We start from the raw sequence: 27,612 nt of genomic DNA, 5'->3' as shown, positions 1-27,612 counted from the left end.
AATGTATTTTATACAATATTATAGATTATAGAAGTCGATGCCACGAATATGCGAAAAATTATGCCACGTTCCTATTATTACGGATAAAGATGACGATTATTTTCGACAACGAATCAATAATAATACTCACAACCACTCTGTTATAGCAATTTATCCAAATTTCATATTATATTGATAAAAAGATCGAGAATCACGCTACCGGAATTTTATATTTTCATTATTTCTGCATTTGCGATGCTTCTTTATACATAAGAATCTATTTCCAAATTATTAAGCAAATTAATTAATTATGCGCGACATACGTAGTATAACCTCACTTCTTCATGAACCGTTAGGCGTACTTATTTGGCACCATAACCGTTATAATCGGATTAATTTCGATATTTGATATCATGAATACGCGAAAATTGTGCCACGTTCTCCTTATCATGAATACAAATAAAGGATTATTTACAGGCAACCCGGCAACTGTCTTCCCATTCGCAACGGCAATCGTGACACTCGTGTCATCTCTCGGCGCTCGGCGCAACTATTCGCGCCGCGAGCGTCACCAGCGTCATCTGTGAGCGCAATCTAGTACTCGCTCGGCGCGACGGTCAACACCCTAAACCCTTCCCGACACTTGCGTGATTCCGCGCTGTCGCGGTCGTCGTGGTAAGTACGTGGTACTCGTGCCCGTCGTCGTCCGTCGTCGTCGCCGTCGACGTCGTCGTTGTCATCGGGGAAGAGGGACATTGGCAGCACTGACGATGCTCCTTTCTTCCAGATGGTATCTCCGGTGACTCCGGTGACTAATACGCGACTAGCGTGCATACCACGGAGAGGAGGAGCATTTTAAACGGCCCGTTTCATGCAGCGTGTGAAATGAGCATTCCTTGAAGTCGCGGTAAGTGCCGAGACCTACGGAAAACGCGATTCCCTCTCCTTCTCAGTCTCTCGCGCTTTCTCTCTCTCTCTCTCTCTCTTTCTCAGTTCGCCCTGGTGTCGTCGTCTCTCGCGATTGTTTACCGCGAGAGGCAACGCCGATTCCCGAGAGGTCGCCGATCACCCTTCTCTCCCTCGGCTCGAGGATATCCTCGTCGAGTGACACCTTCTCGGCCGACGATTTATCCGGAGCTGCCGTACGACTGCGATCGCGATCACGGTCGCTTCGTCGTGTGTCCGCCCCGCAAGCTTTTTCTACCTTTCATCATTCATTAAATAAAGAAAAAAAAAGTTAAAGAAAAACGACATTTATGCATTAACCTTAACGAAACTTATCTCCACAACACATCTCGTCAAATACAATGGACAGTGCGGTGAAAGCTCGCGTTTCTACGCGATCGTTAAAACGGCCTGCCGCTTATTTATATCGGTCCCCGTTCTCTCTCTCTCTCTCTCCGTTGTCCGAACATCGAAATTCGTCCAGGACTCCGCGGAACTTCTCCTGGAGAATGGCCTATGAGTGAGGAGTAAGGTGAACGTCACTCGGCTCGCCTGGCTCCGTTTAAAGCACATGTAGTAATTGCGAGTGACTAATACCCAGCGATTATGTGATTGCGTTGAGCAGGAGACGGGCACTAGGCTGTCGCTTAATAAGCTAAACAGCTTGAAGATTATTACCGCTTGAATGCTCTTCTCTCATTAAGCCGCGTTAGCTTGTACGTTTCACGATGCGTTTCCCCTGTTAAACGTGCCTTCGGTATGTCGTAAAAGTTGGCTTTCGCCAGATGTAAATAGCGGACGAAAGATAGGCAAGGCAAGAATTCACACGATGATTAACAAAACTGCTTTTTCTGCCGAACGCGAAGGATAATTGTCAATTAGAGCTTTCACCGCACTGCCCGTTGTATTTGACGAGATGTGTTGTGGAGATTAGTTAAGTTTAGTTAAAGTTAATGCATAAATGTCGTTCTTTTTGAACTTGTTTTCTTTATTTAATGAATGATAAAAGGTAAAAAAAAACTTTTATAAAACCTAGTAAACCTGAGTACATTTTAATTAATTATACATTTATGTATACTTTCATTTTGTACAGTCTCTTTCCATCTTTTTCCATTAAATTTCATATGCCCTGCTTATACTATTACGATATATGCAGACAAGTTCACTCGTCGTTATTTCAAAGCATCTAAAATTTATTACGTTACTTATAGGATGACCTATAATAAATTTAACTATTTAATCTGTATGAAGAATGCAATCTTTTTAATAACAATAAAAATTGACAGAATTAGTTGTGCTCGGCATGTCTTTATTTTAACATTAAGCTTAATATATCTCGACAAACATAAATATAATATATCTTCAAAGTTTACATCGCTTTATCTTATCTCTCTGATAAGATTTCTTACAAAAAATTAATTTTGAAAAATTAATTTCTTTGATAAGACTTTTTAATAATAATTTCCTAAAAGTTTTAGCAAAAAAATTAGATATAAGAAATATGTGACATAATTACATCACAGTCCTGTATTTCCTTATTATTGGCAGACAATCCAAGAAGTGATCAGAAAGAAATAATACAAGCTGTACCTTGTGTTAAGACACGTCATGACGGAATATAAACTCGTGGTAGTTGGAGCTGGAGGTGTCGGAAAGTCAGCACTCACCATCCAGCTGATACAGAATCATTTTGTCGACGAGTATGATCCTACCATTGAAGACTCATATAGAAAACAAGTAAGAATATACCAATTTCTTCCATGTTTTCGCAATAGTTTCCAATAATTCATTATTTCATTCTGAATTATTGTTAGATCCAATCGACAATCAATATATTTTAATAATACAGAAATCTAGAGGATTTAAAATTGTATAGTCTCTTGTCTTTTTTTTTTTTTTTTTTATTTCATTAAATACATCTTACCATGTTGTCAAACAGGTGGTGATCGATGGTGAGACGTGCCTTCTAGATATATTAGATACAGCTGGACAAGAGGAATATAGTGCAATGAGAGATCAGTATATGAGAACAGGAGAAGGATTCTTGTTAGTGTTTGCCGTGAACTCGGCTAAAAGTTTTGAGGTGAGCATGTGAGGTGGACAATTCATTTGATTTACAGTTTTGAAATGACTGCATTGTACGTTCAACATTGCAGGACATTGGGACGTATAGGGAACAAATAAAACGAGTGAAAGATGCGGAAGAAGTACCAATGGTGTTAGTGGGAAATAAGTGTGATCTTCAACAGTCTTGGGCGGTAAATATGACTCAAGCGAGAGAAGTCGCGCGGCAGTACGGTGTGCCATTTGTGGAAACTTCTGCGAAAACGAGGATGGGCGTAGACGATGCATTTTATACCTTGGTGAGCAAACACTCTCTCCCCCCCTTCTTTCTCTGTAGCTAAAGTGTTATAAATTTCAATTGGTGTCATAATACTCGCAATATCCCGTATCGCAAATTATTCTGTGTAAGTTTCATCAAGTTTTTTCATAACCATATTTGAAATAAATTCGCGAAGAATTCCAAGTGACAAAGTTTCGTCACATATTTCAGGTCAGAGAAATACGGAAAGATAAAGAGCGTACAGGTAAACCACCTGGCAGTAGTGGACACAAGAAACGTCGATGCTGTATTTTATAAGTCTTTGGATAACACCAACATACTTTTACTTGATTACTACAACGCAGAAATAGGATATGAAAAGCCTTACGTTATGTTCACAGTGCACAAACATTTACAGCTTATTCTATAGAAATATTGTAATGAATTGCAAGCACAATTTTTGTATACATTGAGAGAGAAGAACAAATTACCTAATAGTACGTTTTTACTAATGGGCTTATGTTGCATGTAAGAAATGTTTACTTGGCAGCTTGCCATGCAATTCCATTACTGAAGCGTCTTAACCCTTGATTGAATGAAAGAATGATACTGACTTTTTTAATCACATATATTTAACGTTGGCACAAAAAGACATTGAATTATATATATATATGCTTATATAAATGCAAAATTACAATTAGTTCGCAAATATTACACCAAATTTTACATTAAATTATATATTTATATAGACGAGTATTGGGTCCTGTCGTCTCTATAATATGCAGAAAATTTATTACAAAACAAATAGATCGAGATAACAAAACATGTGACATGAAATGTGACATGTATGTATATGTTGCATTGTGTTTACGTTTATTTTATTTTATAAATAGTTAGTCGATATATATACTATCAATCACGTGTTGCACTAATGGATTTTAATCAAACAGCAATATTATAATATATTAGTAAAATTTAATCGATGTACGAATTATTTTATAACTTGTGAATTAAGTTTTGTATTATTGCCATTTTGTACATCAAATACTTGCCAAGAAACTGAAATTATCATTCTAAAAAAGAAAAAAGTTCTGAATCACAGAAACGATATCACAAACTTAATTCATTATGTGCTGTGATTAGAGTGTATTCTTAAGTACATCAAGTTAGTTAAGTGTACTGTGATTAAGTCCGCAATTTTTAAATAGCCCTTTATTTGGTAATTATATGTAGGAGAAGGGAGGAAGGTACGTACGACATAACTGTATTCTTTAGCTAAGCAATTCATTCTTTTTTGTACCATTTGGATATAGACATAAATCAGATAATGAGTATTGTATAACTATATACCAAAATAAACTTGCATGCCGATTAAATTTGGACACAGGAAAACTTCGCTTTCCTGTATTAAGTTTTCATGCTGCTAACATATATTATTAACCAAAGGCTATACATTTATTATATAGAGATAGTAAATTTATTATAAGAAAGCTATATTTCTGCTAATGTATGTTTATAAATTTATCTTTCTCTAAAGTTTATATGAGAAATTTATCAAGTATACTTAAAACTACTATCTCTTCTCTCCTAAATTTTAAGAAGAAACGTAAACTAGACACTGTTATTAAAAATTAAGACAGCAACAATCTTACGTTTCTACTTTACTAATCATTTGCTAATTCATTATAATAGAACATACGTTCACACACAAATGTAGTAGAATAAATATGTATATATACATATGTATATTTATTCTATTATACCTATATAAATATATACATATATATAATAAATCATGATTTCGTGCGATATACTCGTAGTCGAATAAAATTATTATAAACGACGAACATAGCATGGTACTCAAGTTAATTGAGTATTTTTTTCTGACAATAAAATAATTTCGATACAATGAATTTATTCTTCAATCAACGTACAACGTAAATATTGACGACTAGATTCTATAATATGTTCAAAGAGCAATCAAGGGTTAAATCCTTCATTAAACAATGCAAACGATACAACTTCCATATTCTCGAATACGCGTACATGTAGTATTTTCTAATATTAATGTTTTCAGCTAAAGTGAAAATATGTGTATATATAAATATACACGGGATAGAGATATCATTTTTTTACATAATTCAATTTCATAATGAAACTTTATATAAAACCTGTTTGTTATATGCATTCACTTGTCGAATGCTTGCCTATGAGATCGTTATAGCTCATCCATGCTATTTACTTTTCTAATAACTATTAGTCTTTATATTCGTTAATAAATTTCTTTTAACAATAATTCGTTATTGATACGAGTCTTTAGATAGAAATAAATCATTCATAGATAATATAGATCAATCAACAATATTCATGTTTCAGCTATTATAATCGAAATTCGTAGATCATGAACGTTTACGTAAAATTTGATTATATGTCAATTTTTTGCCTGTATTTGTTCAAGTTCTTCAAATGTATTAAGATACATATATAAACTTGTATTTAATATATTTCATCTTATCCAATATACGATATCAAAATGTTCACAAAAAAGTTATATCTGTTTTTGAAATATACTAATACAAATAATATACAGCTTATTTTATTGACCTTAATTGCATATCACATTCAATTGCAAATAGTCTATTTAAAAATTTAATTAAGTTAAATTTAATTTAATAACTCTCCAATACTTTTAAGGCAATGGGCTTAAAATTACTAAAAACATCGAAATATTTCGATTGAAGTTGCATTTATTTTCGAGCACCTAAGTAAATATAAAATTGTTATACGTCTATATAATTCTGTATGTATCTATATCACTGTCATGTTACTGTCGCTATAATATTTATATTTATATATAAACTAACTTCTAATTACATATGAAATAGTAAATGTAGGCTTGAGTGTATACAGTAATATATATGGCACGTCAGTCTGTACGTTTAATTACTTAATCGTAATTATTAAATACTACTATATGTTATCCGTCATTGAATTTTATAAATCATTTTATTGTGTTTGGCATTGTTCATGGCTGATGGCTCTAGCACTACCGTATCATTTCCATATACTTCTGCTTATGTTTGCTCAACATTTCAGTCACCGTTACCAGCTGTTTAATCGTCGGCTGTAAGCAACAAATGTAATTTTTTTATGCATAAGCATCCTACATCTTCACAACTTGATTAGAGACTAGATTAGAGACATACCTGTGTCTTCGACAGAACTTGAAGTTCCTTCAGATGTGAAACGCAGATATGATGTAACGTCGCTAAGTCTCTTGCAGTGTCAGACACACTTTTAGTTCTTGGATCTGTAGCTTCGGATGGCTCTGGTTTCTCAGCAACATTCTGTGCATTTAATTGTATAAGTTAAATACAATCTTTATTTTTTTATCGTAATTTATTTCAAAATTTATATTAAATAAAGTAATCTGAAAAATTATGTCCACGAACAAATATGAGATATATGAAATTAAAATAAATATAAGATATAAACTTACAGACAGCTGATCAAGGAACACTACCATTCGTTCTTTATTTTTGAGTATGAATGGATTTACAACTTCCATGTATGGTTCTTTTCCACCAAATTCGACTAAATTAGCCAGATTTTGTAGACATTTTGCCACCATGACTAATGATCTGTAAATAGTTTAAATAATTATAGCACGACAAATCGTCAAGATATTCAAAACGATATATTACACAAATTTCACATTTGTGTGATTTCCATGTATCAATTTTTTAAATTTATATTTGGATTATATATCGTACCTTGCAGCAGACGGAGGTGGTGGCTCAGCTATTAAATTAAACGATCTAGGATTTAATATGGCAGGGCAGAGAAGGCGTAGAAATATAAATCCACTGACAACTCGAGTTCTGACTAGTCTTTCGTGTGGCCACTTAGCGACAACTGCTCTTTGTAAGCATCCGCAAATGTATCTGAGAGTTCTCGGACAAGCATCGGGACTTGTAAAAATACTTAATGTAACTTCATCCAACACCTAAAACGAGAAAATATTACGCAATACTTTTACTGTCTTCGCTAATTATATTAATGAGCATATAACATTGCAAAAGAAATTATACTTGTAATAAAAATTCAGCATTATTGCACGCGTCTTCCGGGGAATCCATTTTCGTTGGGTTCAACTCGCAACTCTGTTTGCTTTCAATTAGTTTCACGATCGTATCACGCAAAGCGGCCTTTAAAAACGAAGTACAAACAGATTTCATATATAAATCCATTAAAGTAGTCGTAAGACTGGCAGCTCTAAACAGAGTTGGTGTTTCATCTTCTTTCTCAACCTAATTGAAATACATTTTAAAAATATAATTTTATATGCTTAATGATATTTTTTGCTTGTACACCAAATTATAACTCACTTCAGCTTGATTCAATGATCGCAAAAGTTCCGCTTCTTTTCTTTCATGCCTATAAATCATTAATGTCAAGATCAATATACATTTATAATTAAATGATATTGTAGGACAATTATTTGTACCTAAAGATTCTAAGAAGACTATTTGCCAAGGGTACTCTATCTAAGTGGCATACGTCCGCTAATGCCTTAACAACATGCAGTTCTGGATCCAATAATAATTGCTGAAGAGGGCTATATTCCTCAGGAGGCATAGCTAAATCATGTCTGTATCTGTAATACATATATTTTTATTAATATATATATATAAGACTTCTAGTGCGAAATTGTATGTATATAATAAAGATATTTTTATATACTCCATTTTTATATTATCTTGTACATTAGCAAATATTCTTAATCTTCACCGTATGCGTAAACGCAAGGCGCCCCATTCTCCGATTGGTGTCACTCCCGATAATGGATACCATTCGTCCATTTCTTCTCCATTAGTTAAACTCGCCAACTCAACCGTTAGATCTGCGACCTCCGTATCCTTGCTGCGCTTGCCCTTATTGTACAGAGTGAGCGAAAAGGACATAACATCTGGCGGTACATCCCTGTCAAACAAATTAATAAACATAGAAAGATTTGTACATCAAGAGACTAGTCCATATAAGATTCGCATACGTACTCTAGAATGAATTCTTCATCCCAGAGTGAATGTAATCCTGTTTTAACCTTCGTGCGAGCGACTTTAACATTATTTAAAGCCACTATAATAAACGGACTCGGAACTAGCTTGTACGGAAGCCTATGTGCGTCTAAGATATGCAGATGCAATGAACGTAATTCACGGAGGCGGGCGACTTTCGGAGCACGGGTGAGTTGTGATACACATAATGGTTTCAAGGCATTAATCCAGTCTAATGCATTTTCGGAATTCGGGGCAGCCAGATAAGTTATGGTGGCCAGACATGGTAAAGCACGTTCAACTAATTGGAAACAATGAGGCCTATCAAACACACTTTCGTGGACCTAAAAAGACACTTCGATAACTCATCCCACGTTTATCTAAGGTATTATTTTCTTTATTTGATAAGACATGGCACATGTAAAGCATGCGTGTTATTACAATTACTTTTATGTTATTGAATTTTTCATAAAGACTTCAGATTTGGATATGTTAATGCTGACGTATGACATGTCGTTCAATGTTTCAATATACATTCCTCACCTGGTACAAGTAAGCACAGCTTAAATCAATGAGACCTTTTGGCTTGGTTCTCTTGGGATTGTCGTATAGATAGAGATGCGTGTCGGTAGCATCCACCAACAAGACAAAATACAACGCTTTCCACTTTTTATTTTTCTCCGATTTCTTTTCCAAATATCCCTGCATTTTAATTCCTTTGTTCTTCTTCGCTCCTGATACCTCTCGACATTCCCTCAAAGTCGCATATATTTTCTCGGCATGTTGAACCTCCCTGTTTACTCTGACGCTGCCATCAGGTTCGGTTACCATTGCTTGAACCAAAGTATGCCCTTCCACAATTTGTTCCTTTCGGTATCTGTGACGTAACGATACGGCAAGGTAAAGTAAGAATATAAAAAGTATTGCTTTTTGCGGAAAATTAAAATAGTAAAAATGTAAAAACCTGTTAATTACAGCGTCAAGGCATTCGAACGTTCTACCTCCCATGAGATACCGTACCCCTTTTTTCTCGATTCTGAATCTCTGTATTTGGTTGTTTATATGGAAGAAAAGTGAGTAATCTCCTGGACTATTGTCCGATGGTCTGACCTGTAAAAAGAAATAAAATCAATTAAAAAATGTATAATAAAACGACATTTGAAATGTGAGAGAATCGTTATTTTCTTACTAGGAAACTTCCAGGTCCTGCTTTTACTAGCATGTCAACTGCCTCGCTTTTGGTGACATTGGGATGAAACCAGGAAAATACTGTGTTAGGATCTATGGAATCATCAAGATCCTCCACTAATTCCCGAAATATTAAACCCTGTTCGCCGGTTCTGTGGGCAGTGACCCACAACCATCCATCGCCCATGTCATTGTGCACAAAAAATATATCCCCTTTTTGAAAGCTCAGTTCGTCGGTATCCGGCATTTTCGTATATGGCAGTATCGCGACGATTCGTTTCTTATCGTTCACTGGCTCCGGAGGTGGCGTCGGATGTATAAGTCTTTCTCTCTTTAAGAGATCCGAACAATGAGTGTAATACGCAACCAGATCTGAGAGACTGTTAAATTGACGACCGCCTACAACATTATTTCAGATTAGGGGAGTTATATATCTAACAGAATTTATTTGCAAAATAATACAAATGTAGAAAATATATATCGCAATCTGCGTATTGCGAATTATCTTTTGCAAATATCTCAATTTAAGGTTTTATCTCAAAATTTTACTTGCGCCATTTTCGAGATAAATGTTGCATATTATCTTTTAAAAATAATATTATATGTTAAATATCTTCTGAATATATAACAATTATGAATTACGAATATATAACTATTGACATATAAGATGGCACAAAGATATTTAATGGCGATTTAATTTAATCTTTGATTATAAAAGTATTTTTGTATACAAGTATGATCAGGAATTGTTAAATTGTGTTATCTCAGTTCCTACCAATATAATAATCTCCGCAGACAGCTGTAATTCGGAAATGATTTATTCCAGTCCTTCCCAAGTAAGACAAGACATAGCTTCCAGGTTTCCTGTCACTTTCGCGAACCAAATAACTACCCATTTTATTTGCATCCCAGAGTCTTTCTTCTGCTGTAAATCTATCTAAACGACCATGATACCACCTGCAAGAGATCACGCGCATCTATTTTAATTTTAATTTTCCAGTCAAATAATGACTCGTGTACTTCCTTACATCCAACTTTATTTCAAAACGTTTGTGAAAAATGAATAGGAATTATATTCAAGTCTCACTGATTCTCCGGCGGTGCCGTTAACAGAGTGGCGTTTGCGCCGTCAGGTTCTTCTGCGTCCTGTATATCATCCGGTATATTTTCCAGAAAAGGATCAAACTCGTTTTCCGCATTCAACGACTCGTTTTGACCACCATCCTCGCTTCCCGTACTAGGAGATCCACCTTTGCTGCTATGCTCCAACTAAAAGCATAATGAGACAAACTTTTTATTTACCCAGTGTTTGATTTCTTTCCACACATATAGAAGATAACAAAACGCAATCATGAACACTTTTGATTTTTAATAACTTTTTTATATACATATATATGTATATCAATGATCTGTAACAATTTTTTATATGATCTCTCTTTGCTAGTGCGGTTTTAATCATTGCTTTTTGAGGAAGTTCTCTCTATAGATTTGTTTTAAGATCTGTTTGAAATCCAACATATCTTTAACTTTTTTCCTTGTAGTTTCTATTTCAAGTGGCTCCTCCTTCTAAGGTTCTCTAGATGCTGCTTTTCAATCAATATGATTGAAAAAGAGCACTTTTAATTTTTTTTAAATAAAACGTAAATTACCTCGATATCGCAAAAAATAGTGGTTGAAAGAGAAATTAAAAGCGATCATAATCACGTTCTGTCACTCTCCGTAGCTGTCAAGGATCTGATTCATTATCAACAATATCAACCAGTATCGCCGAACATAAGTGAATCATATCCCAGAGAATGATTCGAGAATAATCCAAAACGAAAGCGTGGCATATGTAAAGCGCGTTTTTTTTTTTGTTTTTGTTCAAACGCACATGTATGCCTAATCGAGGAGTCGAGAAGCCGGAGAAGCTCATTGGGCGATAACAGAGGATACAGGAGATAAGGCCCGGTGTGTGTGCTCTCCACGAAAATAGTCCGCGCGAGAAAGACTAGAAAGAGAGCAGGGGGAGCGAAATATTAAAATAAGGAGCGTGCGAGAATTCGCGTCGCGCTTCCCGCCGTTGGCGACTCCGCTCGTCCGGGAAAAGAGACAACGGCGAGCAACGCTCTCGCGGCTACGCGAGTACACGGCACACGCACGCATAGTGCATACGCACCTTGGCATTGTTGGATACGCTTGGCCCACCGCGCACAAACTCCGCCATCCCGTCGCCCGTCGGCACGCGCACACGGCTCACGAAGCACCCGGGGCCGATCAGTCGAACGGCATGCGACGTCCCAGCGACGATGTTACCCCCCCGCGTCGCGAACGTATTTACAAATGCGATTACAAAGGCAGGCTCGTATCAGTACAGAATGTATTGACGTTTCCCGGCAGCCATTTTACTATCCGCACGCGCCGACCGCGATCAACCGCGACGCACGCGCGAGCCAAGAAGGGCCGTCATGGAAATTCGCTCGCGACAGCGGCTTCTAGGCGAACTATCATTCCGATCCCTGGTGGCGTCGATTGGCGTCGATATATAAAAATGAGAGTGGTTACCAACGGAGCAAAGCCGGCGGCCGGCGGGGCTTCGAGGTCACAAAAAAATAGAACGAACTTACAATAGATAACGCTCGCAAATTAATTATTAAATTATTATTTTTTCCAATTTAATTTCGAGATACTTCGGATACATACAATTATGAATCCGCAAATATTCTTGTATATTGAAAAACAAATTGAAACAAAAGGACATTATTTACAGAATGATAGATGTTATTTAGTAAACATTAATTAATCATATTAAATTTATAAGAGATGCAACGTAAAGAAACGATTTGTCGCGATTTCTGATAATTAATCTATTAATTCGCATCAGGATTTAAAATATATAAGAGTTCTGTTTTTAATTTTACATGTCACGTTAATTTAAGAAGTATTTAAAAAATTAAAAATTTACGCATAGTTGATTGCGTAAAATGTCGTATAAATGCTCGTTAAATCTGGTTTTATAGCACCTGTAAAATGTTTGATGATAATCCTAACTCTAATTGTAAGTGGGAATGTTTCTTTTAATAATTATCGTTTCACCGGTATTCTTGAAGGAATTTGCAGGACGACCTCGATTACGTGGCGCGGGTATTATCGACACCGCTTATTACGAAGGAAAACGAGGGTGGTGTTGAGGGGAAAAGAAAACAAGGATAGATAACGCTTATTCAATATGTATTTCACTTTTACATCTCCACGAAGTCCACTTACGAATTACGAACCGATACGCCGGGACGCGATTACAAAGGCATCAGCCCTCCGACGCACGACCGATCTCTTCGGAGATTCCTTCAGAACTCCGTCGAACCTTCTCGCGCACTCAACTCGTCTCGACTCGCTTGAACACGTTCGGACTTGTACGGCCGTTACACGTTTCGCGTAAACAACTTGCGTCATCACCACCCGACTAATCATACGCACTCTCCGATCGCGCGCTGGCAGCGGTGGCCAGCGCCTCTAGCCATCGTAGTCAACGCGTCGCTCGCGTGCGCCATGTGGAGCCACCTATCGGGTAGGCCTCTTTCGATTTCTTACAGATCGGCCCGCCTGGCACGACATTCGACCCGAATGTAATCTGGCTTTTTAAACACAACTTAAATGTAACTTATTCATTAACATCGCAATACTTTGAACAATGCAACTTGAACTTAAATAAAAATAATTTCACTCAATTAACTTTGGTATTAATAACACAGAATGTTATAGGCACGTTCGGCCATTCACAGCATAAACTAATTTTAAACTTATACATTAATAGGAATATCTTCAACGCTTGACGGACTGACAGGTTTAACCGTTTTAATCCACGGCTTCAGGCGATCTGGTGATAAGATCGAATTATAAGGACGGGACGTGACGTCGAAACCGGGAATACTCTCTACCACATATCGATTCTTATTCAAAGCCTTCATAATTCTATAAGGACCTTTATAAGAAGGTTTCAACTTTCTATCCTCTCCGGGTTTAACAACCGTGTCGCGAATCATTACCAGATCACCTGCGTTATATTCCGTCGGCTTTTTGTGTATTTTATCATAATATGCCTTATTATAATTCTTGATGCCCTCAGTAGAGTCTACCGCTGCTTCGCGAACCGAATCACGGTAAGCTTCGAAATTAAACTCAACCTTCGCCAATTGGTTGAGACGCTCTACTAACTTAGCATCTACGTGACCACGCTGGTCATAACCTAAAAGTAGTTTTGAGGGGGAACTCTTCAGAGAAGAATGAAACGTGTTATTTATTACGTATTGAACTGTGCTTAAATAATCTTTCCACCTACGTGGTTCTTCGACTAGTTTTCTCAATGATGATTTTAGAAACTTGTTCACCCTCTCAACTATACCGTTCGCCCATGGGGCCGCTACCGCTACTTTGCGATGCTTAATATTATTGGAATTCAAGAATTCGGTAAATTCGTGCGATGTAAAAGCAGTTCCTCTATCAGATACTATTTCGTTCGGGTTACCGAACATATGAAACAGACTGTTAAATTGTTTGATTACCTCCTTCGAATTGGTGGTTTTAACCGGGAACAACCAAGTGAATCGCGTGTACGCGTCAACGACTAACAGGACATGCTTAAACCCGCCTATTGATTCCACCAAATACCATAATGGTCGGTATGCAATATTTGAAAAGGGGCTGAAGGAGAATCCGTAATCTGCATCTCACCTTCGCGTGAATTTACCGATGTGTTCGACATTAAACATACTAGACAGTCTTCTATATAATCACGAACCTTTTTGCGCATTGACGGGAACCAATAATTCGCCATAATACCTTGAACGGTTTTTTCCACTCCGCAGTGAGCCATGATATCATGATATACGCGTATAACATTATTGACCATGGAATCCGGGACTACGAACCGGGGTTTGTCTTCACCCTTTCTATAAATTAATCCTTCGACAAGCTCGAACTTATCGTTCTCTTTAAACTCTAACTCTTCGGCGATACTTTTTAACTTGGTATCCGTCAATTGCTTGTATTCTAGCTCTCTTTCGATGGGCATCGAATCGACGTACGCCACGATACGGCTTAGAGCATCTACATGCGCCATTTTTTCTCCCGCGCGATGGATAATCTTAAAATTATAATCCTGAATACGTAAAGTCCAACGAGCAATTCTTGGGTTTAGATGAGCTTTATTTACGGCATAAACTAATGCTTGACAATCGGTCACGATCGTGAATTGCAATCCATAAAGATAAATATGGAATCTTTCGATCGACTTTACTATAGCTAACATCTCGAGCTCAAAACTAATGTAGTTGGCTTCAGCCTTATTTGTTGCTTGACTAAAGTAAGCTACGGGAGCGAAAACACCGTCACTCTGCTTCTGCAGTAGAATCGCGGCAATTGCTATATGACTCGCATCGGTATGTAATTGCGTCTCCGCATTCGAGTCGTAAAGTCTTAAAACCGGGTAGGAGACTAAATCTTTTTTCAAGGATTCAAAAGCCTGCCTACAATCTTTACCGAAAATGAATTTATTCGACTTGCGCAACAAATTAGTTAAAGGCTTTGCCTTACTCGCATAGTTCTGAATGAATCTTCTAAAATAATTTGTCAAGCCCAAGAATCGCTGAACATCCAACACTTTCCTTGGAACGGGAAACTTATGAATTACGTCCGTGTGCCTTTCGCTAATTGTTATCCCGTTAGCTGACACAATATATCCTAAGAATTCAACCTTTAATTTCAAAAACTGGCATTTGTCAATATTGATTTCGAAATGATAACGTTTAAGCTCTACGAGCACCCGTTTAATAATTTCTAAATTTTCGTCGACTGTATCGGTAGCTATAAGGATGTCATCCATGTACAGTATAATCTTTCGTAATCGAATCAAGGTTGCTAAGTCAGGGAGATTTCTTACTCGTTCGAAAAACTCGGCTCCCGATTCGCTAAATCCGAAAGGCAAACGTACGTATTCGTACTGACCGTCATACGTCGCGAACGAAAAATATTTTGTGTCATCCGGATGGATTTCCACTTGGTGGTAACCATCCTTCAGATCTAACAACGTGTACACATATTTCTTTCCGATATCTACCAAACAATTCTCGATTACGGGAAACGGGCACTTTCGCTTGTGCACTCGAGCGTTTAGCGGGCGAAAATCTACGCATAAACGCCATTTACCATTTTTTTTTCTAACTAGCACGGTTCTCGCGCAGTAAGGAGAAGAACTGGGTTTGATTATTCCCCTTCGCAGAAGATCGTCGGTTATTTCTCTCGTTAGTTCTCGCTCTTTCCACGACACACGTCTGGGCGAGTACGCGTATACTGATTCATCTTTGAGCGCAACTCTAACTAAATATTTTTCCCCAGAAGGGGGTATCTCGACCAACTCTACTTCATCGAATACCGAAATTAACCGTTGTTTAACCCCGTCGTCGAAATCCGTCTCGATAGAAGATAATTTTTCCTCTAACTTCTTAGGAGTTTCAGGGATTACATCCGCAAACGCTATCTCATTGAATAACCGCAATTTACTTTCTGGATTATCGGAAGTTGGATTATACATTATCTTTATCTTATGTTTCTTTATAAAATCCATACCGATTATCAAATCCATTGTTAAACAATCATTAAGCAGAACATTCAATTCTATCGAAGCCGGGAATTCCGGTAACGGAGATAAAATCAACTCGGAGGAAACGGTTTCGCTTATTTGTATTGGCGAGTTATTTAACGCTTTATACGAATGGTGAGAACTTGTCGCGTTATCGGACGATTCGAAATATTTCTTATAAACGGACGGTCGGATAAAAGAAATTGGGCTACCTGTATCCACGAGAGCTATTAAATCGGACTTCACCTTATTCAACGCAATAACCTTAATCCGGAAGTCGTCGAGCTCGAGCCTCCGGTCCTGTTCCGCTACGCAGGCCACCGTCGTCGGTTCCGTGGTCTGAGCCGCCGTTGTGGGCGAGGCCGTTGTGTCGGCAATGTCGACTGCCGAGACCGTGGTAGAAGAGGCGGCCGGTGCGACCGTCTGAGGTTGCTCCTTACGCTTCAATTTGAAGCACTCCTCTCGTACGTGCCCCTTGGTTTTGCAGTAGGCGCAAAACTTGTCCTTATTTACCGGCACTGAACTGGGGTTCACTGACACTTTAGGCTGATTGTCTTTTTTCACCGCGAAGTCCTTCCCTTTCTGCGGCTTACTCGTCACATTTTTCTTCGGCATGCATGACGACGTGATGCGATGCATTTGATCGAGGAATTGATCGATGTCCGTTGAATCTAATGCTGTCGCCGTTCCTCTCATTGCCATGTTCGCAATGCCGTCAATTATTAACTGGATCTTGTCGGTATCCGGCAACGTGACACTTTGCATCAGATCGATTTTATCCATCGCATAATCCATAAAGGATTCCTTCGGGAAATTCCATTGCCGTTCTTCAATCTTTCTCATCTGCACGTACATTAGTGTTCTTCTCTTGAACCTGCGAGTGATGGCTTCCTTGAAAACTGTATATGACCGATTGACAATCCCTGTGCTGTGTTCAAACCACCGTTGTGCGTTGCCGCCTAATTTGCCTGTGGCTGCCAAGAGCGCAATCTCATGTGTGACGCCGTGAATCCGCGCCACATTTTCCACTTTGTTGAGCCATATAATGACATCTTCGTCCTCAGTGCCGCTAAATTTCGGTAACTGAGACGCTAACAGCGTAACTGCCTGTGCTGGCGCTACTGACGATACGATCGTGCGATTCGTGTGGACTGACGTTAACGACGGTTCCTGTGCTGGGCTTCTCGGAGTCGCACTCATCATGGACATTATTTGCTCCATCATCTCCCGATTCTGCCTCGACTGTTCTTCCCGATCCAGTCTTAATTGTTCCAACATCAAGGAGCGGAATTGTGAAAAATCGGAAGGTTCCGCCGCATTCCCCGCCGCAGCAGAAGCGGATCCTGTTTGATTCGTTTGATTTTCGAAATCACGAAGCGGTCCATTCTTCTCTAGGTGCGACAATAATGTAGCATTGCAGCAGTTGATATAAAAAACATATAACATAGTCTACACGGATTAAAGCAGGTTCTGCAGGTTTAATTAAGAATTATCATGAGTGCAGTAGGCGACTCATCTTATTAAAAACAATTTTTAATCTCATTATTTTTATAATTATATGTATAAAACATTATAGAGATAAGATAAATAAAGTTTTAAATATTTATGCTGATAACTTCGCAATAATATATAAAAATAATAAAATTAAAAATTGTTTTAAATAAGAGTCGCCTGATATGTATTCATATTAATTCTTAATTAAAACTGCAGAACCTGCTTTAATCTGTGTAGACTATGTTTATACGTTAAAAAAAAGAATAAGTAATTTTTTTTTTATCAGTAATAAATTCGTCGAGCAAATGTTAAATGTGCAACGTTTTGCTGTACTAATGGATTAAATATTATATATATATATATATATATATATATATATATATATATATATATTTATTTATTTTTTTTTTTTTTTAATTAACGCTCCATAATTACGATTTAAACGATTTCTCGGTTTTCTTCTTTCCTATTTGTATTTCCGACCAACTTGAATATTTATCGAGCCCATTTTCTAGCATGATGATAACTCTCCTATGATTATTCATCATCATTTCTACCTAGTCATTGTTATCTAGTATAATTAGTTAATTATTTATTCATTCGCCTAGAAGAGAACAAGGAACAAGGACGTTTTAGCATCACAAAACAGTTACAGTGGAACAGTTTTTCACATTGTTGAACCGATAGTCTCATATATATCAGGCCGCGAGTATTAGACTAACAAACAGAGCTAAGTAAAAACTTATCAGGGTCAAATACATCTGCACACGTGGCATGTATGACTTTCTATTTTCTACTTGTTACTCAAACTTGTTTCCTAAAAGAGATAACCTCCACAAATATCGCATAATGGCCTACTTGGAAGAAACGAAGAAATGATTAAAATAAAAAACAAGTGTGACTAAATATTGGAGAGGGAACTTTTTGCCACAGGCTATATATACACAGAATTAAGTACGTGAATTTATTTCTTTCCTTCGCAGTCGACTCGTATAGCGCATCGCTGGTCGCGTTTGGCAGTCGTGATTTATAGCGAACAAAGAGGAATTTTATCATCAGTTTTTGTCAATCTGTTTAATCAGTCATTGTGACATAAATTTCATAAATTAATCCAAATTACGTGCGTAAGAGGTAAGCTCTATTTGATTTTTCCTTTTTGTAACTTTTCGCCGTATACCTCTTCCGTTTAGAATTAAGAAGTACAATTATGCTGAATGTAAGAAAATGAAGCTAAAAAGGATTTGTAGTAAAAAAGATTTAGGTTTGCAATATTAGTTACATATTATTAGTACTTAAATCTTAAAAACTCTATAGGTAATGCAATGTATAAAACTATTAAAAAATTTATTGTTTCAGTGAATAAGATTTCTTTATCTTATTCAGCAAGAGTAACTAACAAAAATGGCAGAGGCAGAACAACAATGTACGGAAATAAAACTCTCTGTACCCTGGGGTCACGTTGCTGCCAAAACCTATGGTTCTCCCACAGGAAAGCCAGTCTTACTAGTGCACGGACACCAAGATAACTTGGGATCTTTTACTAGACTGATGAAGTATTTACCAAAAGAATTATTTTATTACGTATGCATAGATTTACCTGGCCACGGATGGTCGTCACCCTTTCCATCTTGGATGATGATAGACATAACAGTTTACACACACGGATTATATTTCATCTTAGAAGCCCTGCAGTGGAAAAAGTTTATTTATATAGGACACAGTTTAGGAACGCAAATAGCTTTCATGTTCAGTATTTTTCAACCAAATAGAATCAGGAAGTTAATTTCTCTTGATGGGCTTCTTATGGGTCACCTGAAGGAAGATTATGTACTACATTTTTATATAACATCTACACTTGTAGTAAAAACTTATCATAAAACCGAAAAACCGCGGTCTTACACTAAAACAGAAATATTACATGCTCTTAAGACTATGAGGATGTCACCTTTAAATTCCGAAGCTGCTGATGCGCTGTTTGAGCGTGCAGTTACGAAAGTAAATGGGAATGGGAAGTATATATATAATAGAGATTTGCGATTAAGACATCAACCTCTTTTATTTATGAATATGGAAGAATGTCAGAAGTTTAATAACAAGCTTTCAGTTCCAATATACCTCTTTCTTCCATCTCACGGTGTTCTTCGTAAACATGAAGAAGAACTTAAATTAGTGTTGGAAACGATAAAAACTAAAACCATGTTGGAAATAATTAATATAGACGGAAATCATGACGTTCATAATAATAATCCCGAAAATATCGCGCCATTTGTATGTGAAATATTGAACAGTGACAATTTCAGCAAACTGTAGACAATTGTGTGTCTGTGTATTAACAGATTGCCTATTTAAATTAGAATTTTTCATGGAAAAAACAATTGATAATGTCCTCTAAAAGATTTTATTATATATATATGTATATATGTAATATATTGTATATGTTATTATAAATAGTCCTAATTTACGCATGAAAATTGTGTGGAATGAGTCAAATAATTGAATTTAAAAAAATATATATATAATATGCATATAGGAATACCGTATATCTATATTTGTACTTCTCGTATGCAATTTACATTTTACAATGTTAATATTTATTCAACTGGTGAGGTAAGGTATTGTAAGGTATCATATAAAAAATAGTTATAAAATGTATTGCAGTAAAAAAGATATTGTATTATAAAAATTGTATTTTCCATAGGAAATTGTATAAAATTGTAAAATAGTTTATTCTTGTAAATTTTTACAAATTAAGTATTGTAATTTTCACTAAACCTTTCATTTGGTGGACTTTAATTTTTACTTCTTTATCTCTCAGAATAATATCTCTCAGTTTATCTTCGAGGACGATTGCCGTATGATTCATGAAAGAATCATTCTTCTTTGTATCATGTACGTGATATGGACTGAGCTGAACCTTGTACCAACATATTAAGGCATTTGGCAAAATTTTTCCTTTGTTACTAATTTCGCCAAAATTTATGATTGTTTCGGTAGTCTCGGTTTCATTTATTTCTGCCAGTATTTGCGTCTCAGACATAATCTCACATGAATATAAACTCGAATTCAAATCGAATATTTGGTTGATCTGTAGCAAAATAAGCATGGAAATAAAAATCGATACCTTCAGACTAGAGTATTTTAAGTGTGGACTTACCTTATATTTGTTTATGTATTCAGCGATTATGTAATTTGTACTTTTATTATTGACTATATTATCCCGCACATGCAGATCATCCTCGCTGTCCGAGCTCTGAAAAGGAAAACCTATTCTTTATTTTACTGTTATTAGGCAAGCAAATTTTACAAAATTTTATTTTTAATAATCATATTCTCATAAGATTGTACCGTTTATTTAAATATAAATTACATAATTAAAAATATTGCATCGTTATACCGTATCAATGGAGGTACCGAATGAACATGATCTTTGAAGATTTGCATCTTGTACATAAACCATATTGGGTAAATCTTCCGAGTACACTAATTGTCCCATAAGGAAAATCTTTTCCGGCAATAACACGCCGTTCGTTTTAAGTAAGTTCCTGAACCAATGGATAATTTAAAAGATTTTAATACTACATAAATCATACAATATATAAATATTACATACAATATATTACCTGGAAATTTCATAACTATCTTGATCATCTTTCAATTCACCTTTAATATCAAAGTTATGAATAAATATGGAATCTAGAAAACATGGAATTTCCTCATAGTTTGATATCATCTGCACTTTCCCTTGCAGTCCGCTATCACGGGCTATTTGTTCAATCAGAACACGTAGCGTTGGATTGTCAGTTTTGTAATATAAAATTTCGCTATCTTTACATTCCTTTAAACGAGTCAATCCGTAGATTGGAAAAGGCGAAGTATCCAAAATATATTTCATTTTTCTATTCTCTTGAGATCTACCAATTTCTGTGAGCAGTTTGACGTAATCGAAGTCATTTAGGAAGGCAATGACTTCTTTTGGCAAATGATACAAAGTTGTACAATTCTCATTGAATCGCGCATTACCCGCGCTATAAGAACATTTTAGTTTGCCCTTCAAGGTTTCCGCTTTTATCGTCAAGACGTCACCTTCGCGACATACGGTCGGCATCGTCGGGAAAACAGCAAATTGCCAACAAGATTTTCCATCCGAGGAATCCAACATGATCTCCTCGTCAAGATGTAGCTTGAACCAAGTGACTAAACCGTCTATGATACCGTCGTATCTACATTTTGTTTGTAGCATCTGCTTTATCCCATCCTTGCAGAATTCGTACAATTCTAGCAAATTGTTAAAGTTTACATTAAAGAGCACGTGTGGCTCTGTGACGTAATTAATTTGAACTTTTTCCAGGTTTTCCGTATCGTAATATTCGTCGTCTGACAGTATAGACACGTTGTCAAAGTTTAAAGGACAGTGATATTTTACTTTGTCAAAAACCACCGACGATCTGTATCTAATGTATTCACATTCAATGGCTGCTGTGTAAACCGTCGCGCCCATAGGTATTACCATGCCATTTAAATCTAAAATGTTCATGTGCACGTTAATCATAGACGGTATTACAAGCTCTCCAAATAAGCCAGCGTCAAACGTTTCAGTCACTATTAATTTTACTCTAGAATTACATGATATATGGTTTTAGTATTAATCAAGGTATAATATTGTAGTAATTGATTAAAGCGAACAATTATTAAATGGTATATAAGTACATATTGTATTCTGAATATGCATATACACACACATATATACAAACCTTTCTGGAATATCTGCAGGTACTTTAAGATCGAATGATAGTTTTGGTATTAATTTTATATCAGTCGCATTATTAGATTCAAACACTTCCTTCGCAATCAGCATCATCGCTTCAGAGCATTCGCATGCGTAAACTTTCGTTGCCCCAGCATCTTTCGCGTACAGACTCAAAAGACCCGTACCAGTCCCTACGTCCAATACCGTATCATATCCCTGACTGACTCTCTTACGTATGGCGTGCTCAAAAGCATTGTTTCTCTGCTTGTCATTTAGCATCGTGAAATGCCACCTGTCCACCGCCATACTATACGCATTTTGCAAGTTTCGCTCTGCCGGTAGAAAGTTAACATCAACTTTCAAAGCTCTTTTTAAATATTCTATCGCCCTTATGGGATCGTTATTCCTTTAACAAGTATATGCGGCATTCTATGAGTCTTTTAGATCAGGAATTATAAGAATTTATTGTGAAAGCTATTGAAAAATTAATGTTTGTGCATAATACGGCATGATTACCTTAACAAGTGCGCCGCAAAATTATTTAGCATACGAGGGTTATTTGGGTAAATACTCAAGGAAACTTTGTAGCAGTTTACAATGTCTGAAAATTTGTTTTCTTTCGCTAACTGCATTCCCCATTCACCTGCAAATTAAATATCATATATATAAAAAAAAGTAGACGTTTTTATCTCATAAATATAAATACAAGTTATATACATATGTAAATACTATATCTTACACAGCACATCTGTAAACGTTTCTTCAATCTCCGATCTCCTTGCAGATAGTTCCGCAAAGATAATGTAATATGCAAAAGCTTTTCCAACATTTCCATTCCTGTCGTATTCTCTGGCCTTTTGCAGCGACTCTTCCAATATGCCATTTACCTCTGCTTGCATTTTGCATCGATTAAAATTCTCTTTACCTCGTTCGCGCTAGTTTTATTACAATCGTCTCCTTAAAAGAAGCTTCAAATTGACTGTTATCACGTCGAAGGAATGATTATGTAGGTAATTCAAATTAACAGTATTGCACGCAAACAAACACGTCTATATACGTCAAGTACGAGATTAACCTTAATATTTGTTTACTTCGATTCGTATTGCGAATTGCGAACAAAGCTGTCAACTTTCTGAAAATAAAATACATATGTCGTAACGAAAAACGGAGCTGCGTTCCTAAAGGCGTTCAAAAATAGCGCTCGCAGGTGTTGCTGCATTTTGTCCAATTTTGAAATAAGTTCGTTATAGATAGAAAATCGAGGATTGCAAATTATAAATTACAATTTATTAATCAAAACAAAAGATTAAAATTGATGTTATCCGATTAATCGAAATCTAATATCTTAAATTTGCAATCTTTGGCCGGTATTCATAGTCGGTTCTTATTTTAAGACCGTCTCAAATGTCTTAAAATGCTGATACTATGCTCTGTGATTGGTTCATAACATCTTAAGATCGTATAAGATTCGACTATGAATACCGGCCTTTGATCTCTAATGGCCGCGTTCAGCAGACACAACTGTTGAGTTCGTCTTATTAACACTCTGCGTTGATTGGTTGGTTCTAAAAGTAAAAGCCAATCACGTTCGACTGCTACTGAGCGGCTTGGTCTGCTGAACACGACCATTATTTTTGCAACGTCGATGCGTTCCAAAACTCATGAAGAAAAGGTATCATAACGGCTCCCGCCTCCCGCTCGCAAAGCGTGTGCGCCCATGCATATATGTGTGTACATACATATATACATACACGTCATACACACCATATATAATATATACTTTATACACTCACTGGGAAACACATCTGCTCCATAATCGTATAATCAAACCATATATAGCTAACCCAATACAGAATAAACGTTTAAACATTAATTTGCTTTCTTCTCGTCAAACCTGTTAAAAGGAATTAAACAGTACGTCAATAATATTCGAAAAGATAAACCACTTAACTTATTGTTAGTACGCGAATTTAGTCTAAATAATACAAAATTTATGTACAAAATTCGGACGTGAAATAAATAATTTGTGCTTTTTCTACCTCAGTAGAACATTTCTAATTTGACCGAATAAGAAATTAAAAGAAAATTATTTAAATCCTTTTTTATTTTTGAAAGAGCAAGTAGACTCTGTTCGTGACGTTCAGACATTCTAGAAAATCCATTATTGAAATTAATTAATCAATCATATCTGATGACGATGAGATTCTATCGCGTTTCTCTTCGAAATTTTCTCGTCTTTTTCGTCTCGCAAATAATTTATTATATTTCATGTCGTGGCTTTCAATCATTGACGTTTAACGTTAACCGAGGACACGTGCGATACGTCTTCCAGCTACCTCCTGGCTAATTCTCGGGCGAGCCGAGTTATCCTAGCATACAAGCAATGTATAACTGTACTTTTATCATCGACAGACATGGCTATTACCGGCGTGGAGTGCATTCGAGCGAAACACGAGGCGGAATCAGATCATGAAACGTTCGGCGTACCTACTCCCTGGATATCGAAATAACGTTAATTATCTAGCGCGAGGACGAGGAATTAATTGCAGCGGAATCATATGCAGCGAAAAATCGATCCGCTTGACTCGAGACGGCTCGATCATCAATCCACCGGGTCCTCCCTTCGTCAGACAGACACGGCTCCGTGGAGTCCGTGGGCGGGTTTCCGTTCTGCCAAAAAAAGAAATGACCGGAGAGAAACGATATTCAGCCGTGCCACGCGAAAGATGCGGCCCATATATGGTGCAATTGGGACGAAACGACATTCGTGCCCCCGCCTAGCGACAGCGAAACGAGATTTCGCCAAAATTCCGCGCCGAAACCCGCTTCGTCGTTCCCGAGGGTCGATCCCGCGATCGCGTTCTTTGAAATCAGGATCGTGGGATCCGGAAGGATAGACGAGAATCGATTTCTCCACGGGGAAAAAAAAATAATTCGAACTAGCGTCAATGGGACTATATCGTCCCAGCGTGGAGAGAATTGACGATCGGACGTGATGAGTGCTGCGGTCCAGCAACCGGCCAATCGTCGCGCGGCATGACGTCACCGCCGGCCAATCGGCGCGCGCTGGAACGGTCGATTCCAGCGGGTATAAATAGCGCGCAGGAGGCGCCGCACGCCCAACAGTCGCTGGTCGCCGATCGGACGTCACACGTCGTATAGTTGTTAGCAAAAGCTCCATTACTTGCTTTCGCCAACTATCGATCGCCCCGTGGTGGCTATCTGTATCTTCGTTTTCTAAGAGGACGCTAAACGACCCCGTAATACAAAATGGTAAGCCGGCGAATCCTCGCATTTTCCTTCGAGCGAGATCTGATCGTCCTGACGTGTCGGCGTCGCCCCTTGACGGCCATTTTGCAACGGTTAAACGCCGGCCGGCTGTTAAATTTAGATCGTGTCGCCCCGCCTTTCCTTTGTTCCCGATATCATGGGAGATCCGTATCGCGTGCCCAATTCTTGCTAATCTCCGCGCTTACTCATAGGAAATTGCTATGTCCGTTATACGTTTATTAAAGTACTCAAATGTTCCAGTCTACGAACATTACGAGCCATCGACCCCGATGAGTCAGTCTAGAAAATCAATATTCTGCCTTGCTCAGTTGCGTCGTCAATATCAGTCATTCGTCACCGTTTAATAAAAACCTCAGGTATAACGCAGTTAGGTATACGGTACTAATGTCCATTTGATTCATTTCAGCGTGAGTGTATCTCAATCCACGTTGGACAAGCCGGTGTACAGATCGGTAATGCCTGCTGGGAGCTGTACTGCCTGGAGCATGGCATCCAGCCGGACGGCCAGATGCCGTCTGACAAGACTATCGGAGGTGGGGACGACAGTTTCAACACCTTCTTCAGCGAGACTGGTGCCGGCAAGCACGTACCCAGGGCTGTCTTTATCGATTTGGAACCTACTGTAGTCGGTACGTATATTTCGCTCTTACGTGACTATTCAGTATTGATACCTAAGATTGATATCTAAGTTTTTATATACATGTTGAAATGTTTGTGTTTGCAGATGAGGTTCGCACCGGAACTTACCGTCAGCTCTTCCACCCGGAACAATTGATCACCGGCAAGGAGGACGCCGCGAACAATTACGCTCGCGGTCATTACACGATCGGTAAGGAGATCGTTGACCTCGTGCTGGACCGCATTCGCAAGCTCGCGGACCAATGCACCGGTCTGCAGGGATTCCTCATCTTCCACTCGTTCGGCGGCGGCACCGGTTCGGGTTTCACCTCCCTATTGATGGAGCGTTTGTCCGTTGACTATGGCAAGAAGTCGAAACTCGAATTTGCCATTTATCCCGCACCACAGGTCTCCACCGCCGTGGTCGAACCGTACAATTCTATCTTGACGACGCACACCACCCTCGAGCATTCCGACTGCGCGTTTATGGTCGACAACGAGGCGATCTATGACATTTGTCGCCGCAACCTGGATATCGAAAGGCCAACCTATACAAATCTTAATCGCCTGATCGGCCAGATCGTGTCGTCTATCACGGCCTCTCTACGGTTCGATGGAGCCCTGAATGTTGATCTGACGGAATTCCAGACCAACTTGGTGCCTTATCCGAGAATCCACTTCCCCCTGGTGACGTACGCGCCCGTTATCTCGGCCGAGAAGGCCTACCACGAGCAGCTCTCCGTCTCGGAGATTACAAACGCCTGCTTCGAGCCAGCTAATCAGATGGTCAAGTGCGACCCTCGTCATGGCAAGTACATGGCTTGCTGTATGCTCTATCGTGGCGACGTCGTACCCAAGGACGTCAACGCGGCAATCGCTACCATCAAGACAAAGCGCACCATTCAGTTCGTCGATTGGTGCCCTACCGGTTTCAAAGTCGGCATTAACTATCAGCCGCCGACCGTCGTGCCTGGCGGCGACCTCGCCAAGGTCCAGCGCGCCGTCTGTATGCTGTCCAACACCACTGCCATCGCCGAGGCCTGGGCCCGTCTGGATCACAAGTTTGATCTGATGTACGCCAAGCGTGCGTTCGTCCATTGGTACGTCGGCGAGGGTATGGAAGAAGGAGAGTTCTCAGAGGCGCGCGAGGATCTCGCCGCGCTCGAGAAAGATTACGAGGAGGTCGGAATGGATTCTGCGGAAGGCGAGGGCGAAGAGGGCGCTGAGGAGTACTAAAGTGCTATCGTCGTTCGGCCTTCTGTTTCACGGTTTTGAAATATCTTCATGTGTTTTGAAATAAAGTAACTGAATTCATTTGCAACACAAATTTCCGTCTATTTGATACATCCGGCCC

At 38.0% G+C, this 27,612-nt stretch overlaps 5 protein-coding genes across 13 annotated transcripts; 3 read left to right on the top strand and 2 right to left on the bottom strand.

The window, feature by feature from the left end:
- The first annotated feature begins 535 nt into the window (after nucleotides 1-535).
- On the top strand, nucleotides 536-3,744 carry Ras85d (ras-like protein 1). 2 transcript variants are annotated; one of them, XM_071786390.1, is made up of 6 exons: nucleotides 536-654; nucleotides 767-886; nucleotides 2,473-2,661; nucleotides 2,864-3,007; nucleotides 3,081-3,287; nucleotides 3,479-3,744. In XM_071786390.1, the coding sequence occupies exons 3-6, from the start codon at nucleotides 2,533-2,535 to the stop codon at nucleotides 3,563-3,565; spliced, it is 567 nt and encodes a 188-aa protein (XP_071642491.1). In that variant the 5' UTR covers nucleotides 536-654; nucleotides 767-886; nucleotides 2,473-2,532; the 3' UTR covers nucleotides 3,566-3,744. The 2 variants fall into 2 exon arrangements, with proteins under 2 accessions (XP_071642491.1, XP_071642492.1); XM_071786391.1 differs by lacking the exons at nucleotides 536-654; nucleotides 767-886 and adding an exon at nucleotides 1,773-1,933.
- Nucleotides 3,745-5,976: 2,232 nt separating this feature from the next.
- Nucleotides 5,977-11,910, bottom strand: Vap (RAS p21 protein activator vap). Of its 4 annotated transcripts, XM_071786376.1 has the most exons (16): nucleotides 11,651-11,910; nucleotides 11,366-11,482; nucleotides 10,580-10,761; nucleotides 10,268-10,449; nucleotides 9,494-9,891; nucleotides 9,269-9,414; nucleotides 8,848-9,181; nucleotides 8,305-8,648; nucleotides 8,039-8,230; nucleotides 7,755-7,904; nucleotides 7,636-7,684; nucleotides 7,339-7,557; nucleotides 7,021-7,253; nucleotides 6,747-6,888; nucleotides 6,454-6,594; nucleotides 5,977-6,371 (listed from the first exon to the last, which is right to left on the bottom strand). In XM_071786376.1, exons 1-16 carry the CDS (start codon nucleotides 11,696-11,698, stop codon nucleotides 6,294-6,296), a joined length of 2,955 nt encoding a protein of 984 aa, XP_071642477.1. In that variant the 5' UTR covers nucleotides 11,699-11,910; the 3' UTR covers nucleotides 5,977-6,293. The 4 variants fall into 4 exon arrangements, with proteins under 4 accessions (XP_071642477.1, XP_071642478.1, XP_071642479.1 ...); XM_071786377.1 differs by lacking the exon at nucleotides 11,366-11,482 and having other exon boundaries at nucleotides 11,651-11,909; XM_071786378.1 differs by lacking the exons at nucleotides 11,366-11,482; nucleotides 11,651-11,910 and having other exon boundaries at nucleotides 10,268-10,469; nucleotides 10,580-10,728.
- Nucleotides 11,911-18,107: 6,197 nt separating this feature from the next.
- LOC139817499 (serine hydrolase-like protein) lies at nucleotides 18,108-20,730 on the top strand. 3 transcript variants are annotated; one of them, XM_071785648.1, is made up of 3 exons: nucleotides 18,113-18,378; nucleotides 18,586-18,733; nucleotides 18,959-20,730. In XM_071785648.1, exon 3 carries the CDS (start codon nucleotides 19,004-19,006, stop codon nucleotides 19,910-19,912), a length of 909 nt encoding a protein of 302 aa, XP_071641749.1. In that variant the 5' UTR covers nucleotides 18,113-18,378; nucleotides 18,586-18,733; nucleotides 18,959-19,003; the 3' UTR covers nucleotides 19,913-20,730. The 3 variants fall into 3 exon arrangements, with proteins under 3 accessions (XP_071641750.1, XP_071641749.1, XP_071641748.1); XM_071785649.1 differs by lacking the exon at nucleotides 18,586-18,733 and having other exon boundaries at nucleotides 18,108-18,556; XM_071785647.1 differs by having other exon boundaries at nucleotides 18,113-18,733.
- On the bottom strand, nucleotides 20,253-23,491 carry LOC139817498 (protein arginine N-methyltransferase 9). Of its 3 annotated transcripts, XM_071785644.1 has the most exons (7): nucleotides 23,089-23,491; nucleotides 22,866-22,992; nucleotides 22,354-22,755; nucleotides 21,223-22,215; nucleotides 20,997-21,144; nucleotides 20,757-20,852; nucleotides 20,253-20,687 (listed from the first exon to the last, which is right to left on the bottom strand). In XM_071785644.1, exons 1-7 carry the CDS (start codon nucleotides 23,246-23,248, stop codon nucleotides 20,343-20,345), a joined length of 2,271 nt encoding a protein of 756 aa, XP_071641745.1. In that variant the 5' UTR covers nucleotides 23,249-23,491; the 3' UTR covers nucleotides 20,253-20,342. The 3 variants fall into 3 exon arrangements, with proteins under 3 accessions (XP_071641745.1, XP_071641746.1, XP_071641747.1); XM_071785645.1 differs by lacking the exon at nucleotides 23,089-23,491 and having other exon boundaries at nucleotides 22,354-22,786; XM_071785646.1 differs by lacking the exon at nucleotides 23,089-23,491 and having other exon boundaries at nucleotides 22,354-22,681.
- A 1,969-nt stretch (nucleotides 23,492-25,460) lies between these two features.
- Nucleotides 25,461-27,585, top strand: LOC139818048 (tubulin alpha-1 chain). The gene is made up of 3 exons (XM_071786457.1): nucleotides 25,461-25,622; nucleotides 26,047-26,269; nucleotides 26,365-27,585. Exons 1-3 carry the CDS (start codon nucleotides 25,620-25,622, stop codon nucleotides 27,492-27,494), a joined length of 1,356 nt encoding a protein of 451 aa, XP_071642558.1. The 5' UTR covers nucleotides 25,461-25,619; the 3' UTR covers nucleotides 27,495-27,585.
- The last annotated feature ends 27 nt before the right edge of the window (nucleotides 27,586-27,612 follow it).

Source organism: Temnothorax longispinosus, chromosome 8 (genome assembly GCF_030848805.1).
Source record: "Temnothorax longispinosus isolate EJ_2023e chromosome 8, Tlon_JGU_v1, whole genome shotgun sequence".
Taxonomy (NCBI): Eukaryota; Metazoa; Arthropoda; class Insecta; order Hymenoptera; family Formicidae; genus Temnothorax; species Temnothorax longispinosus.
This window is presented reverse-complemented; position numbering and strand designations above follow the sequence as displayed.